Source organism: Filicampus tigris, chromosome 10 (genome assembly GCF_054856515.1).
Source record: "Filicampus tigris isolate MCC_2025a chromosome 10, RoL_Ftig_1.0, whole genome shotgun sequence".
Classification (NCBI taxonomy): domain Eukaryota; kingdom Metazoa; phylum Chordata; class Actinopteri; order Syngnathiformes; family Syngnathidae; genus Filicampus; species Filicampus tigris.
In genome coordinates, this window is record NC_141226.1 from 10877501 (window position 1) to 10890707 (window position 13207).

Sequence of the window (13207 nt, forward strand, 5' to 3'; positions counted from 1 at the left end):
GTCAGGATTTTTTTTTTTTCATTCATTTTTAGACATATTTATTCCATCTGCCTCATGTGTTATAGATTATCCTCTGCGTATATGCAGATATGGCATCTTTTTCACGACAATTAGCGATCCAGTCAACTCTGACATGTAGTCCCTCCACAATGTTGTGTGCCTTCATGTTTATTTTCCAAAAGGACTTCATTTAGTCTGCACGCTCCGTAACAAATGAACTTGCGTTATGTTGAGACATCTTTAACGACGATTAGCATTTCTAGTAGACTGTGACACGTGCTCGCTCCACAATGTTGTGTGGGTCCTTGTTTATGTTCTGCAGCAATTTTTGCGCTCGGTCTGCCTCTTCTGTAATAGATAATGTTGCATTACAATTGTCTTACAATTATTAGAGTACTAGTAGACTGAGACTGAGTAGACTTAATTTTTCATCATGGATGGTCTCCTGTTGTGTGGAGACAACACCTTTAGTGACGATTAGCATTCTAATTGACTGACGTGGTTAAGTTTACAGTATGTTCCGAAACAACTTTTCTTTGTATTCATTCAGTCTGCCAGTTCTGTACTAAATATTTTTGCATTATGTGGAGACAGTGGTGTCTTTTACTATGATTAGCATTCTAGTAGACTCTGACACATTATGGTCACCCCACAATATTATGTATGTTAATAATTACTTGTTCTGCCAAATCTGCCTACTTCACAATCGATGATTGCGTTATGTAGAGACTTAATGGACAACGATTCACGTTCTAGTAGACCTTGACACCAGGCAACTCGTCAATGTTGTGTGCATCCTTCATTATGTTCTGGGGCGGCCTATATGCTTCACCAAGTCAGTGCCCTCCATATTAGAAGATTTTGTGTTATGTGGAGTATTCTCTGAATACAATTAGAATTCTAATATATTTGGACATGTGGTCACTCCGCAATGTTGTGTGTGAGACCAATTAAACGGGTTTTAGTGTCCTAGAAGACCAATGTCGACATGTGTGGTGTGTTTTACAAGCAGATAAGCCGGTGCCAAGTGCTATTTGTTATTGTTGTTGCAAAACCAAAAGAATGTCAAGAATGAATGTCATTGCAACTTTTTGCCGAGCAACTGAAGCAACCACACTTTTATGTTTCCTCCTCTCCTCCACAGAGGGCTCGGAGGCTCTCCAACAGGTGATCCAGGAGCGTCTGGCTGAGCTGCTGCGTGTCCTCAAGGCCGTCATCGGCAAACACCAGGCCCTCAACTCGGTGGACATCCTGGGCAAGGCGGGCACGCTCATTGCCAAAGTGAAAGGTAAGCGGTGGCTAACATAGCATGCTGCTAATGCGACACATGGCCTAGAAATGTCACAGCGCGCTCACCTGCTCTATTTGAAAGCTCTGAGGCATGACTCGGTGCCAGATTATGCATGTGTACAATGCCACAAAGAGCACGGTCCATTGCACTTCAATCACACTGGAAACATGGCACCAGTCCAAGCAAATTATTACTGAACTGCAAATGATGCTTATACTATTTATACAGCATCAAACTGATGAATGCTGACTGTTCATTTATGATCTGTCCAAATGACAAAAATAGCATTTTGAAGGATGGGGCGGGATTGGGGGAGCTTGTCTCATTTCTATGACATTATAGTGTGCTCCATTTTCTCTTGAGGACAAACCTTTATTTAAATTCAAAGAGGTCATTGAGGGCAAGCCCTCATTTTCAGTCATGTTGATAGGTCGTATGACAGAACAAAACAGAAGCAGAGCATACATCGCTTTCATTAAAAAGCAAAATAGCTCTTGAGAACTTAAAAATGAACAGTTATATTGTTCACATATTACTATATTAAATCCAAGGTTGACATTTACTGTTTCTGTTTTGCTGATTTTTGAAATATTTTTTAAAATTAGAAATTATAATTTTTATAAATTTATAATTGATAAATCATTTTGTAAACATTTTTATAATCATGAAATCAATCTTTTAATTTCACCAGTCAACAGCAAATTTTAATCAGAGACGGCTTCGTGTGTCCCTAAATGTATTTTTGATGTGGATTTACATGTCATTTTTTTCTAGCACATCTGGTGTTTGACATATTTTCATTTTTTGTTTTCAAGTTCAACCAATAAAAGCTTTTGCAAGATGGATTTTAACATGCCTTGTCATTTATAGCTATGACGTTTCAGAAAGAAAATCCACCTGTTGTTGCACCTAACCATTAATTCATAAATATTACTAAATATACTAATTTGTATAAGTAATAATTATGTATTTTTATACTACCATTGTAATTGATGTTCTTTTTAAATGTTACTTTTTAAATTTATGGAACATAAGTGATTTTTTTTTACAGGTGAATTTTTTTTTTTTTTTTACATGATTCAATTAATATAATCAAACTTTAATATAATCAAATTGTAATAATCAGAACTTTAAAATGTTATTTTAAAATTAGAACATGTAATTGATTAGCATATTTTTGATATTTTAATTATTCTAAATAATGAACTGTGTAAGTATTTGTGGTTATCTGCAATTTTTTTATACAGCATTTATTGATAAGCATATTTTTTTTTAATATTGAGATTATTGATTTGTATAGTATTTCCATTACTATCTTATAATTAGTAGCGCGAGTAGTAGTCAAAATCAAATCTCAATTAAAAATACAAATATTAATTGAAATGGTGACATTATAATTATCAATATAATATCATTGTTATTTAATTAGGTCAGTGGTGTGCAAACGTTTTGCAAAGAGGGCCAGATTTGTTAAGGTGAAAATGTGTGGGGCCCGACCATTCCACTTCAAGTTGCACAAATTTTCACAACATTTGTTACCAGTCACCTTTGTTTGCATAGTTTGCATGTTTCAGCTGGTAGTGACTCTTGATACTGAATTTCTTGAAAACAGCCACAGTCTCATAGCGAACTTGGCAGATACAGTTGTTTTGTATTTTAGTGAAAAAATATTACAATTTCCACTTCTCCTGGAAGCAACGGCCCTCTCTGTCAGCTCTCTTTTTCTTCACTGCAGTCTAGATTAGAAATGGAGTGGAAAGGGCCACACTAAAGTTCATGCAACAAAGTGTTCACCCTGACACCTAACACTACTTTGAGTGTGGTGTGTTCGGAGAGCAGTGCGCGCTCGGAGCGTTTTTCCGAAAGAACCAGAGAGGACAACCACAGGTCTGCTGCCATCTAGTGGTGAAATAATAGATTTTTTTTTTTTACACATGTATTTTGTACTGTGGTCAACACTTCTGACGGGCCACTCATTATTAATTTTATGCCAGAGGCTGCGGGCCGGTAGAAATTTGAACATAGACCGCATTTGGCTCCTGGGCCGGACTTTTGACATGTCTGAGTTAGATAGATGAATTAATAAGTGTTCCCCTTTGTCAGAATTAATTGACAATAAGTTCTACCCCATGAGTAAGTGGCAAGGAGCGCGATACTGTCACAATAACAGGCCTCGCTGAATTTCCTCACCACTTCTGGCACGCCACCTGTGGCGTCTGGAAGCCTGCCAACGCGCACTGAGACAAACACGCTCGCCCAACCTGTTTGCAGACGCCACTGAAACCGCTCGCTGATCGGTTGTTCAAAACGATTCCCAAGGGCACTTTTTTTTTCACACTTGTAAGAAAATGTCAAGAATGAACTCGCCTTGGAGCTGCTGCATGAGGATGGCATGTTGTGGCGTCAAGGGCAATATCTGTGCGTTTCCCACTTCCAGTGAAAATTGACGATGAAAGTGGGAAAAGAAATTGAATTTTTTTTCCCCCAATGGAAGTGGTGCACTTCCATTTTTTGGGCAGGGGTCGGGGGTTTATATCTCATTTGCATGTTATCGTAGCGTGTGCTGTGTGAATCCTCTTTTGAACATACAAATGTTGTTATTGTAATTTACATGAATTTTTATTCTTTTAAATATTTCAAATTGCAATTTATACTTGAACAGTGTTTTTTAATATTTCCTCTTGAATTAATTGCTTTTAATTCTATTTTTTTTAATTAAAATTATAGTTAAACAGCCGAGTTATTTTATTCCATTATAATTTGTGTAATTGTAATTAATTGGTGAATTGTTGTTTTTATATTAATTATTAAATCACAGACTTATGATTATCATCAATTTAATGATACATTGTTACTGTATTTTTACATTATGACCAAACACCAAATTTATAGTGATTTTTATAAATGTTCTATGAATCCTAAATTGTTTCTGTTTTCATCTTTTTTTTTTTTTATTGAGAAGGATTTTATTTAATTATCTAAAAGTGCATTTCCCACTTTTAGTGAAAACCAACAACAAAAATGTCAGAAAGAAACACATACCTCAGTATTTGTGAAAATAAATATCGCGAGGAACAAAACACAGATCCGTTCCTACGATCAAGCTTTTTTTCGCCCCAAACTTTTTAGCATAGCCTCAAATGTTCGTAAAAAGATTCATAACTCGACGTTCCGCTGTATATTAAAACAGTCAGTGAATTGATATTTTCTCAATATTATTTTTTTAAATTCTAAATTATGATAAAACCGTGAGTTCCTTATTCACTATGCGAAAGTCACAGCAACATTATGTTCATTTATAATAAAATTTAAATGATAAATGAATAGTCAATCGTACATTTTGTAAAATATTTTTGAAAATGTTAATTGCAGTGTTTTTGCTTTCGTACATTTTCATTCTATTTTTTTGTTATTTATCATGTATTATTTTAATTTTGATTCTTTATTTATAACCTATTTGAATTGTAGTTAGTCTAGCGCACCTCCGTTGGGTGTGCGCTACAGTTTGGATACACCGATTGTTAGTCTAATTTGTTTCTGCCTTTCATGTCATTACAAAAATGGTTTAGAATCATTGATACTAATTTGTAGCGCTTATTTAGTGTATTAGTCATTTTCTTCTTCAAATACTCATCTTGAAATATTCGCAAGGGGATGTGAGCATCTCACATTTTTTTGTGGTCCGAGGTAATAATAGAATGTATGTATTGAAGACGTCACTTTGTTGTTCCACTTCTTGAGACAGCAAACTAGGTGAGAGTGAATCAACAGCGGCGAGGGATGGGAGGGAGGTGGGGGCAAGCGCTGGAATTATTGTTCCGAGAGCCACAGGATGTCCTGAGGAAGAAGCCAGTGCAGTACAAAGTCGCGCAGCAGCGTTCAGCAGCGCTCCTCGACAGTCTCCTCAAAATGCAAAAGAGCTTTTTGGCAGGTGGGGGGGAACTCGCTGTCGCCCCAGGATTTGCAGTCACGGCGTGAAACGGCAAAAGCTAAAAAAATAAAATAAAATAGTGGACCTTAGGTTAGCCTTTCAACGTTTTCAAGGTAAGCGAGAGAGTGACAGAAGTGAAGCTGTGCATGAATGTTTCCTGTTGTAGCGTAGACAGGAAACACGAAGTCCAACGTCACTGACTGCCACTTTGGTCACAAACGGCGTTCTTGCTGAGGAAAGTGCTTCCTGAAGATTTTTCACCTTCGATGGTCCTCAACTTTTTGCTACAAAACTCTCGTGGATAGGTGATTGTTTATGCTGTTTCTTTGCGGATTACAACACCCTGGACTGGATGTGATTACCAAATTTTTCGAAAGGTGACACTGTTTTGACTAAAGGTCCTGAATGGTTGTCTAATTTTTGAAAGAAAGCTGCAGAGGTCGGTGACTCAAACCACATGACTTGACTCGAGTCGGACAAACTGCCAGTTTTAGGCCTTGGGATTTGCTTGACTATGATTTATGAAAGACTCGACGCAACTTAGACGTAACTTTGTATTCCTTAGACTCGACTTTGACTTGTTATTTTTAGTAGTCAACTTATGCTTGAACAGCATGACTTGACAAGTCTTGAATTGAATTTCCATTTTTGAGTTTTAAGATGAAAGAAAGGTTTTGGTGGCGCGGCTGCATCACCACTATAATGCCCATCCTGACAATGCCCTTAGCATCCGAAAGTCCCGAACCACCCCTAACATTGCCATGCTGGAGCAACCTCCCAAATGACCTGCTCTGGCACCGTGTGATTTTTTTTTTCCCTCTTTCCCAAACTCAAGGGGGTCTTCAATGGGGATCCGTTTAGACTACGTGGACGACATCAAGACGGCCATGATGGAGCTGCAGAGAAGCTCCAGGAGTGCATGAATACTGGAAAAGTGCGTTTGATATTAGTGGGATTATTTTGAACGGGGACAACTTTTAATTTGTTGTTCCGATTTGAAAAGTATAATTTTGTGACACGAGTCCTTGAACTTTTCTACACACCTCATACGTCGCAAAGATTGTATGACTTGACTTGTGACTTGCTTAACCCGAGTAAGAACTTGACTTGACTTGCTTGAAACTTGAAGGGTAAGACTTGACACTTATGACCTACTCCCACCTCTGGAAAGCAGCCCAAGGCGTGTTTGACCAGTCACGAAGTAAATATTGCATCTGGATTAAACACTCACACAACTAGGTCATTGATATTTATATACTTTTCTTTCTCTCCGCAGGCATCAACTTCAACGACATCAGATCGGACAAACTAGACGGAACGTTCGCCGAGATTCATGCGTCCATCGACACCTTGGCCTTCACATTCGGCAATGTGTGAGTGCAATACCGTTTGAGTTTGTATTACTTGTAAAGAAAATGACAAGACTTTGTAGTATCTAATAAAGATGGCGAAATTTACTCCCTTGCTCCCTGGTCTTTCACACAGAAGCCAGCCAAGTAGGATATTATCTTTCCGGTGTGTGCTTTCACACAGCCTTTACAGTTGCAGTATTTAGATATGACATGATAGACTTATGAAATGCTGACAGGACAGCTATATTTATGTCTTTCCCATTTCATGACTTCAGACTCCGAGTTTAAAGACGGTTTTGACAGGCTGTGTGAATGGGGCTTTTTTGATACTAATTGAGGAAACGTGGTTCTAGCGACGCTAAATGAATGTACATGTTAAACAACAACATACTGCATGTCAAATGTCTCATCGTATCCGTGCGGCATACTAGCAAGCACTGTAACCTAAGTGACGCTATTGCTAACACATGAGCATCCTCTATACATGGCCATGATTTTTCTAGATGCAACAGTAAGTCATTCAGGGTTGCCTATGGCAAATACTGTATGTTATTGCACATACGTATAGCAAGTCACTATAACGTCACCATGATTTTGAGTCTATTAAACAAAAGTTGAAATAAATGGTCCTAAGCTAAACTACTGCATTTACTTGCTAAACACTAAGATAACAACCAAATGGACATTGTTTCATCGTACTTGTGCGCCTCAAAGTTGGTAGTCATGCGAGTGCTAATGCTAGCATTAATGCAATCTCAGAGGTGTCCAGGCTGGTCCACGAATGTTCTACATGCTAAAATATAAGACCAGGCAATGCCAATCACATTATACGCCTTTTGTTAAAGCCAGTGTAGGATCACTATGATTTAGAAGATGTTATTTTAAGCCATTCCATTAAATGCAAATTGTGTAGACTAACCTAATAGCTACGTGTCGTTGTCTCATCATATTAGCGTGGCAGAAAGCTGATACTCGCGCTTGCACACAAGTAAGAGAAGTAATGTTAGTAGTAACATTAGCTCTAATGCACCCTCAGAATTGTCCAGGCTGGTCCACCTTTTATTCCAGATGCTAAAGCATGTTAATTTGAGGATACTAGGCAATGCCAAACACTATTGCAGTTTTTAGGTGACATTTGACATATTGTAGCTTTATTCATATTGATTTTTTTTTTTTTTTTTTTTTTTGTGCGCTTCAGAGTTTCTGACTTCCTTATGGGAGATGTGGACAACAGCTCAGGGTTGGGGACCCCCCAGACCAGAAGAAGCAGGGTAAAGCATTTTTTTCTCCCATGTCTTTTCCTTTTACTTGTTGTTTTTGTTGAAAACTTTGTTCCCAGCAACTTAAAAAGCCTCAAAGACAAACTCTAATTTAGGTGTCAAAAGCACAGCTGCTTGTTAATTGCATGTCTGCCCTTGCCTTCTTGTCACGTGAAACTGTGGCTCCTTCTTTTTCGCAGTCTTTCGACAACCTCGCCGTGGATCCCGAGGACTACGCGGCAGAGAAGAACGACCTCACTGGTGAGTGGGCGTCCATGTTCCATCGTTCAAGGGGCGTGGAATTCGTCGCGGAACGGGGTGTTTACGACGCGTTCGCCAAGTCCAGTCCAACATTGTCAACTTTCGGGTTGCCGGCGTGATTTAGGAATGCCTGAGGCGGAGACCCGCCCTGTTATTTCTGCCGGACCACACGTTTTCCCTGCTGGCCTGAATGTCTGACATTCCGAGGCCTGTTCAAGAGCAGGCCTGTCGGATGGGAAACACATGGGCTCAGAGTAGAAGTGTGTGTGTGTTTGGGGGAATTGTCTTTTTTAGAAGATGCCAGCATTTTCACATCCTCATGCAGTGTCATCTATTTCCTCATGGCCACGTCTCTTCTGTTTTAGCGTATTTCTTTCAGCATTTTCTTAAGGGGGACATAATGTGAAAAAGTAACCGGCTATGACCAGGCAGCTACCTGTGCCACGATCCGCCATTTTTTTATTTGATGGCAAAAGCCACGATCACATCGGATCCAGTCTGTCGCTAAGTCTGTTAGGACTTGGGCTTTGGCTTCAGAGGGCACGGGTTTGAGTCCCAATGTGGACAAAATTGTGAACAAAAAGTTTGAGAGATGATAGTTTACTTGGTGGCTACTGCTGAGGTTCCAGTGAGCAAGGCATTGTCCCCACCACCCTACCTCAATTGGTGCAGTCCTCTTGGTGCACCTCTTTCACTATAAAAGATCTGTGTGGTGTGCAACACAATATATTTCAGAGTGAGTTGAATTTCCCCTTGAGGGACTACAGTATTATATAATGAGTGCATTAAATTAAATAATAAATATATATATATTTTTAATTATACTGGGAGTCCTCACTGTAAGATGTAAACTGTACATGCAATAAGTCGGAATGCGCCGAGGTCTATCACTAACCTACACTAACACAGTTGTGTCATAATTACAGTAAATATTTGAGAAAACAATTCTAGGCTATAAATATCAAACAAATAAATGAGAAAAAATAAGTATGACGCTAACTGAGCTTGACCTTTCAAGCGATGACCAGACTGTGGAACCACTGTCACCTCAAAGCCAAAAGCTCAGTAATGCTACAATACAATACAATGTTGTCTGATGCGTCAGATTCTGATAACCGACATCCTTGGTTTACTAGTGAGTTCCGTCATAATCTCCCCATGGCTTGGTAGCTACCTGGCAGAGAAATTTTCAAGTGACAGCGGAACCACTACACTGCAAAAAGTGGGCTAAAAAAATGGGATTTAGAAGTACTGAAATGAGGATGATATTTAAAAAGAACAATCCTGCCCAAAAGAACATGAAAAATGGACTCACCAAGATATCTTTAAATGAGTAAACCCTCAGTGATGTTAAATGATGACCAGTGTGTTTAGACTACATACACCTGTAGAATATTTGTCAGTTTGTGTAAAAATAACTTAATTTTCCCCCTCAGGCCCAGGTGTTCCTCTGTCGCGCGAGGAGGAGGTGGACCTGACACTGCTGAAGCATGACAGCGGGGTGGAATCAGCCCTGCTCTATGCCAAAGCTTGGTCCAAGTACATCAAAGACCTGCTGGCCTGGATGGAGAAAAGAGTGACCATGGGTGAGGCCTGCTCCATACAATACAGTGCTGCCACCTAAGACACTTGGCCAAGCTCTGACCTTGTTGTGGAGCTATTACTTATTAGAGATTTTCTATTTATTTATTTTTTATGGCGAGTTGACAAGAATTCACTGTCATGCTTTGCCCACACGTGACTAAAACATTTGTTGAGTGTGCTTCAAATCTGGCAAACTCCTTGTTCAGAAATGGCTTCTATACATGATAGGCATTGCTACTAAATTTCATGTTGCTAAGAGAAAGGGAGTCATCAAACTTGCTGCGGTTTGGTAGCAATGATATAAAACCTCTAGGATGAGTCTGTCTTTGAAGGACCCTTGGAAATTCTCAAAATAACCCTAATAGGGCCACTGCTAAACAAAATGTCAGATATCCTGTGTATTTTCAGCCATTGATTTTTTGTGGGTCTACTCATGATAGACATTGCTATTAGATTTGCTGTTACAAATGAAACTGGCTTCAATGCTGTGTTTTATGTTGAGTCAGCAAACTATTTTACATGCTTCAAATTTGGTAGGAATCGAACAAAACCTCTTGGATGAGTCCGTCTTTGAAGCACCCTTGAAAATGGTCAAAATGGCCTTTCAAATCACAATAGCAGACTACTTGTGTGTTTTCAGGTATGGGTTCTTGTTTTTGATTTACTCATGACAGATATGCCTACGGACTTTGGTAGCAATTACACTCATCTCTAGGACTAGTATGACTTTGAAGGAACCCCTGGAAATGGCCATGATGACCCTAAAATGTCAGCTATAAACCAACGTGGCGGCCCATCAGTGTCTTTTCAGGCATGGGTTCTTGACAATTTGTTGGTCTAGCTAGTCATGATGGACATTCCTACCAAAACTAGTATAAGTTGGACAAAGTCTAGAGGAACCAAGAACCCCTGCAATTGGCTGAAATTACCTTAAAATGTCAGCTACCAACTAAAGTGGCTTACATTCAATGCGAAAGTGGCTGAACTGACATGAATAATCCTTTTGTCTTCTAGATATTGAGTGTGCCAAAAGTTACGCCAAACTAGCCGAGTCGGCCAAATCGCTGGTGACGCAGCAGGTTGTTTACGTATTTTAAATTCCACGCATCTTCTTGATTATCATTGCTGTTTTCTGAGTGCATGGATTAATGAATTTGGCTATGTGCAGGACTACATGCCCTTTAGTGACATCTACAATTCCACCTTCAAGAATGACGTGGAATACCACCAACTGCTCATGCAAACCGCCATGGCCTTGCAGACCAATAAATTCATACAGGTTGGACAATATAAGAATACATTGTGTTCGTGACAGATTTTATGTTTTAATAGCAGCCTACAGTAATTTTTTTCCTGTGTTGCACAGGTATGAGCTGCTATCTCGATATGTTGGCTGTGTTTGTGGCTATGTAATTATATTGTGATCAGCAATTATGTTGTTACTGTATATTATTTGGAGAACCACATGTTGATGACTTAGCTTGATTGGTGGCTAAATATATTTGACGAATCCTGTAAATTAAATTAATCAATTTCAAATTCAGCCTCAAACGTCAATGAAATAAAAATGAAATATTAATTGTAGTAATAAAAAATATAAAATACTGTAGATACAAATAATAAATTAATTTGAACATTAAGCATTGTTTTACAAATCCTAAAGGTTGTTTTCTTTCTCACATTGATGCATAATGTGGGAAAATAAAATGCCAAAGTATCAAATCTTATAAATGAAATACAATAAATGAATTCTTTATTAAATAAATAAATAGAATCATTAAAATTGTTCCCTTTTGTCAAGCCGTGTTGCATACTGGAGAAGCAAAATTCGATAATCTAATTAGAATATGAAAAATAATATATAGATAAGATCAATATACACAAATATTTTAATTAATGACAGCATTCAACGTTAACAAGAGTCAGTTCATAATGATGAAAAAAAGTAAATACAAAAAGCAATACAATATATTCAATTTAATTTAATTATTTAAAAAAATATGTAGTTATTATTTATTTACTTGGAAAATTGCACAAAATGATAACATTTGTACAGTGTTTTTAAGATATTTTTATACATTTTAAAATTTAATATTTTGCTTCATTACATATTACATGTAAATGATTGTAAAAATCCCTAAAAATGCCATAAAATCTACAATTTTATAAAGTAATTAAAGGTTTAAAAAATACATATTTTATCACGCTAAATAAAAAGGACATATGTAACAAAGCTTTTAACAAAACTTTGTCAGAAGCAATATGACCTGAAGTTTTACACTGAAAGATTCAACTGAAGAAAACAATTACATTGTTTCCTTTCTTCTACCCCCTTGTTAGCCTCTCCTTGGCCGTAAGAATGAACTGGACAAACTAAGGAAAGATCTCAAGGAGCAGTGGCAGAAGGAGCAGAAGAAAATGGTGAATAACACACTAATATGTATAGTGAGACACAAAAATGAATTTCAAAAGTGAAGAATACAAGAAGAAAGAGATTAACATAGTCTGTTTCTGTTCTACTCCAGCACGAGGCGGACACGAGCTTGCGAAAGGCTAGGGCGCTGAAGGCCCAGAGGCGAGAAGAGTATCAGAAGGCCCACTCCTCCACCAGCCGCTCCCTGGAGGAGCAGCCCAACGCCGGCAACAAGCAGCTGGAAAGGAAGAGAAAGCTGGAAGAGGAGGCCCTGCAGAAGGTACGCTAAACGCCGGTCACCGCGGCCATGGTTGCTTCTTTTCATGTCGCTCTTGAACGTGTCATTGTGTTGTGGTGTTAGGCCGAGGAGGCCCAGGAACAATATCAGAGCAGCATGGCTGACGCGGACGTCAGGAAGATGGATCTGGCCAATGTCAAACGCACCATCCTCACCCAGATCAGAGAGACAGTCTTCCAGTGCGACCTCACGCTCAAGGCGGTGGGATACATTTTATTATTATTATTATGATTACTATTATTATTATTATTTTTATTTTTATTTTTTGCCTCACCATATTTGACAGTTCTGTTTTAATTGACTGTGGTCCAAAGGTAGGATGTCATTTATTTTATGTATTTAATTTTATTGGTTTTGTCTTTTTTGCATTTCTTAATTTTTTTGTTTCATTTTTCAAATGTTTTATTTCATTTTTATTTGTCATTTTTGTTTTTATTTTTTATTTTAATTCATATTTTGTTTTATTTTATATTTAAAATTTCATTTGTTTTGAATTTTATTTCATTTTTAATATTTGGTTTCATTTTTACTTGATATCATTTTATTTTAAGTTTTGGTTTTCCTTTTTCAATTTCATTTTTAAATGGTATTTTATTTTTATTACACTTATTTCAATTTTAATTGTGTGTTAATTTTATTGTTCTCACAATTTATCGAATTTCAGTGTATTTTATTTCCTCTTGTTTTAGTTATTTTTTATTTCAAATTGTTCATCCTTTTTTTGTATTAATGTTTTTAATTGCATTTAAATTTATTTTTATTTATTTATTATTTTTTATTATTTTTAAGTATTATTGTATTATTATTTTTTAAATGAT

The 13207-nt window shown here is 37.5% G+C and overlaps 1 protein-coding gene across 2 annotated transcripts in view; it reads left to right on the forward strand.

The window, feature by feature from the left end:
• The window catches only part of LOC147140802 (rho GTPase-activating protein 29-like), a 46065-nt gene that overhangs the window by 19312 nt on the left and 13546 nt on the right, over positions 1-13207 (forward strand). The window contains exons 3-12 of one of the 2 annotated variants that reach the window (XM_086043505.1): positions 1145-1288; positions 6499-6595; positions 7773-7845; positions 8034-8094; positions 9531-9680; positions 10693-10757; positions 10847-10957; positions 12019-12099; positions 12204-12371; positions 12453-12590. In XM_086043505.1, coding sequence (XP_085899631.1) covers positions 1145-1288; positions 6499-6595; positions 7773-7845; positions 8034-8094; positions 9531-9680; positions 10693-10757; positions 10847-10957; positions 12019-12099; positions 12204-12371; positions 12453-12590 — 1088 coding nt within the window. Of the gene's footprint in view, positions 1-1144; positions 1289-5380; positions 5600-6498; positions 6596-7772; positions 7846-8033; positions 8095-9530; positions 9681-10692; positions 10758-10846; positions 10958-12018; positions 12100-12203; positions 12372-12452; positions 12591-13207 lie in introns of those variants that run through there. The other variant, XM_086043506.1, reaches the window with a different exon arrangement.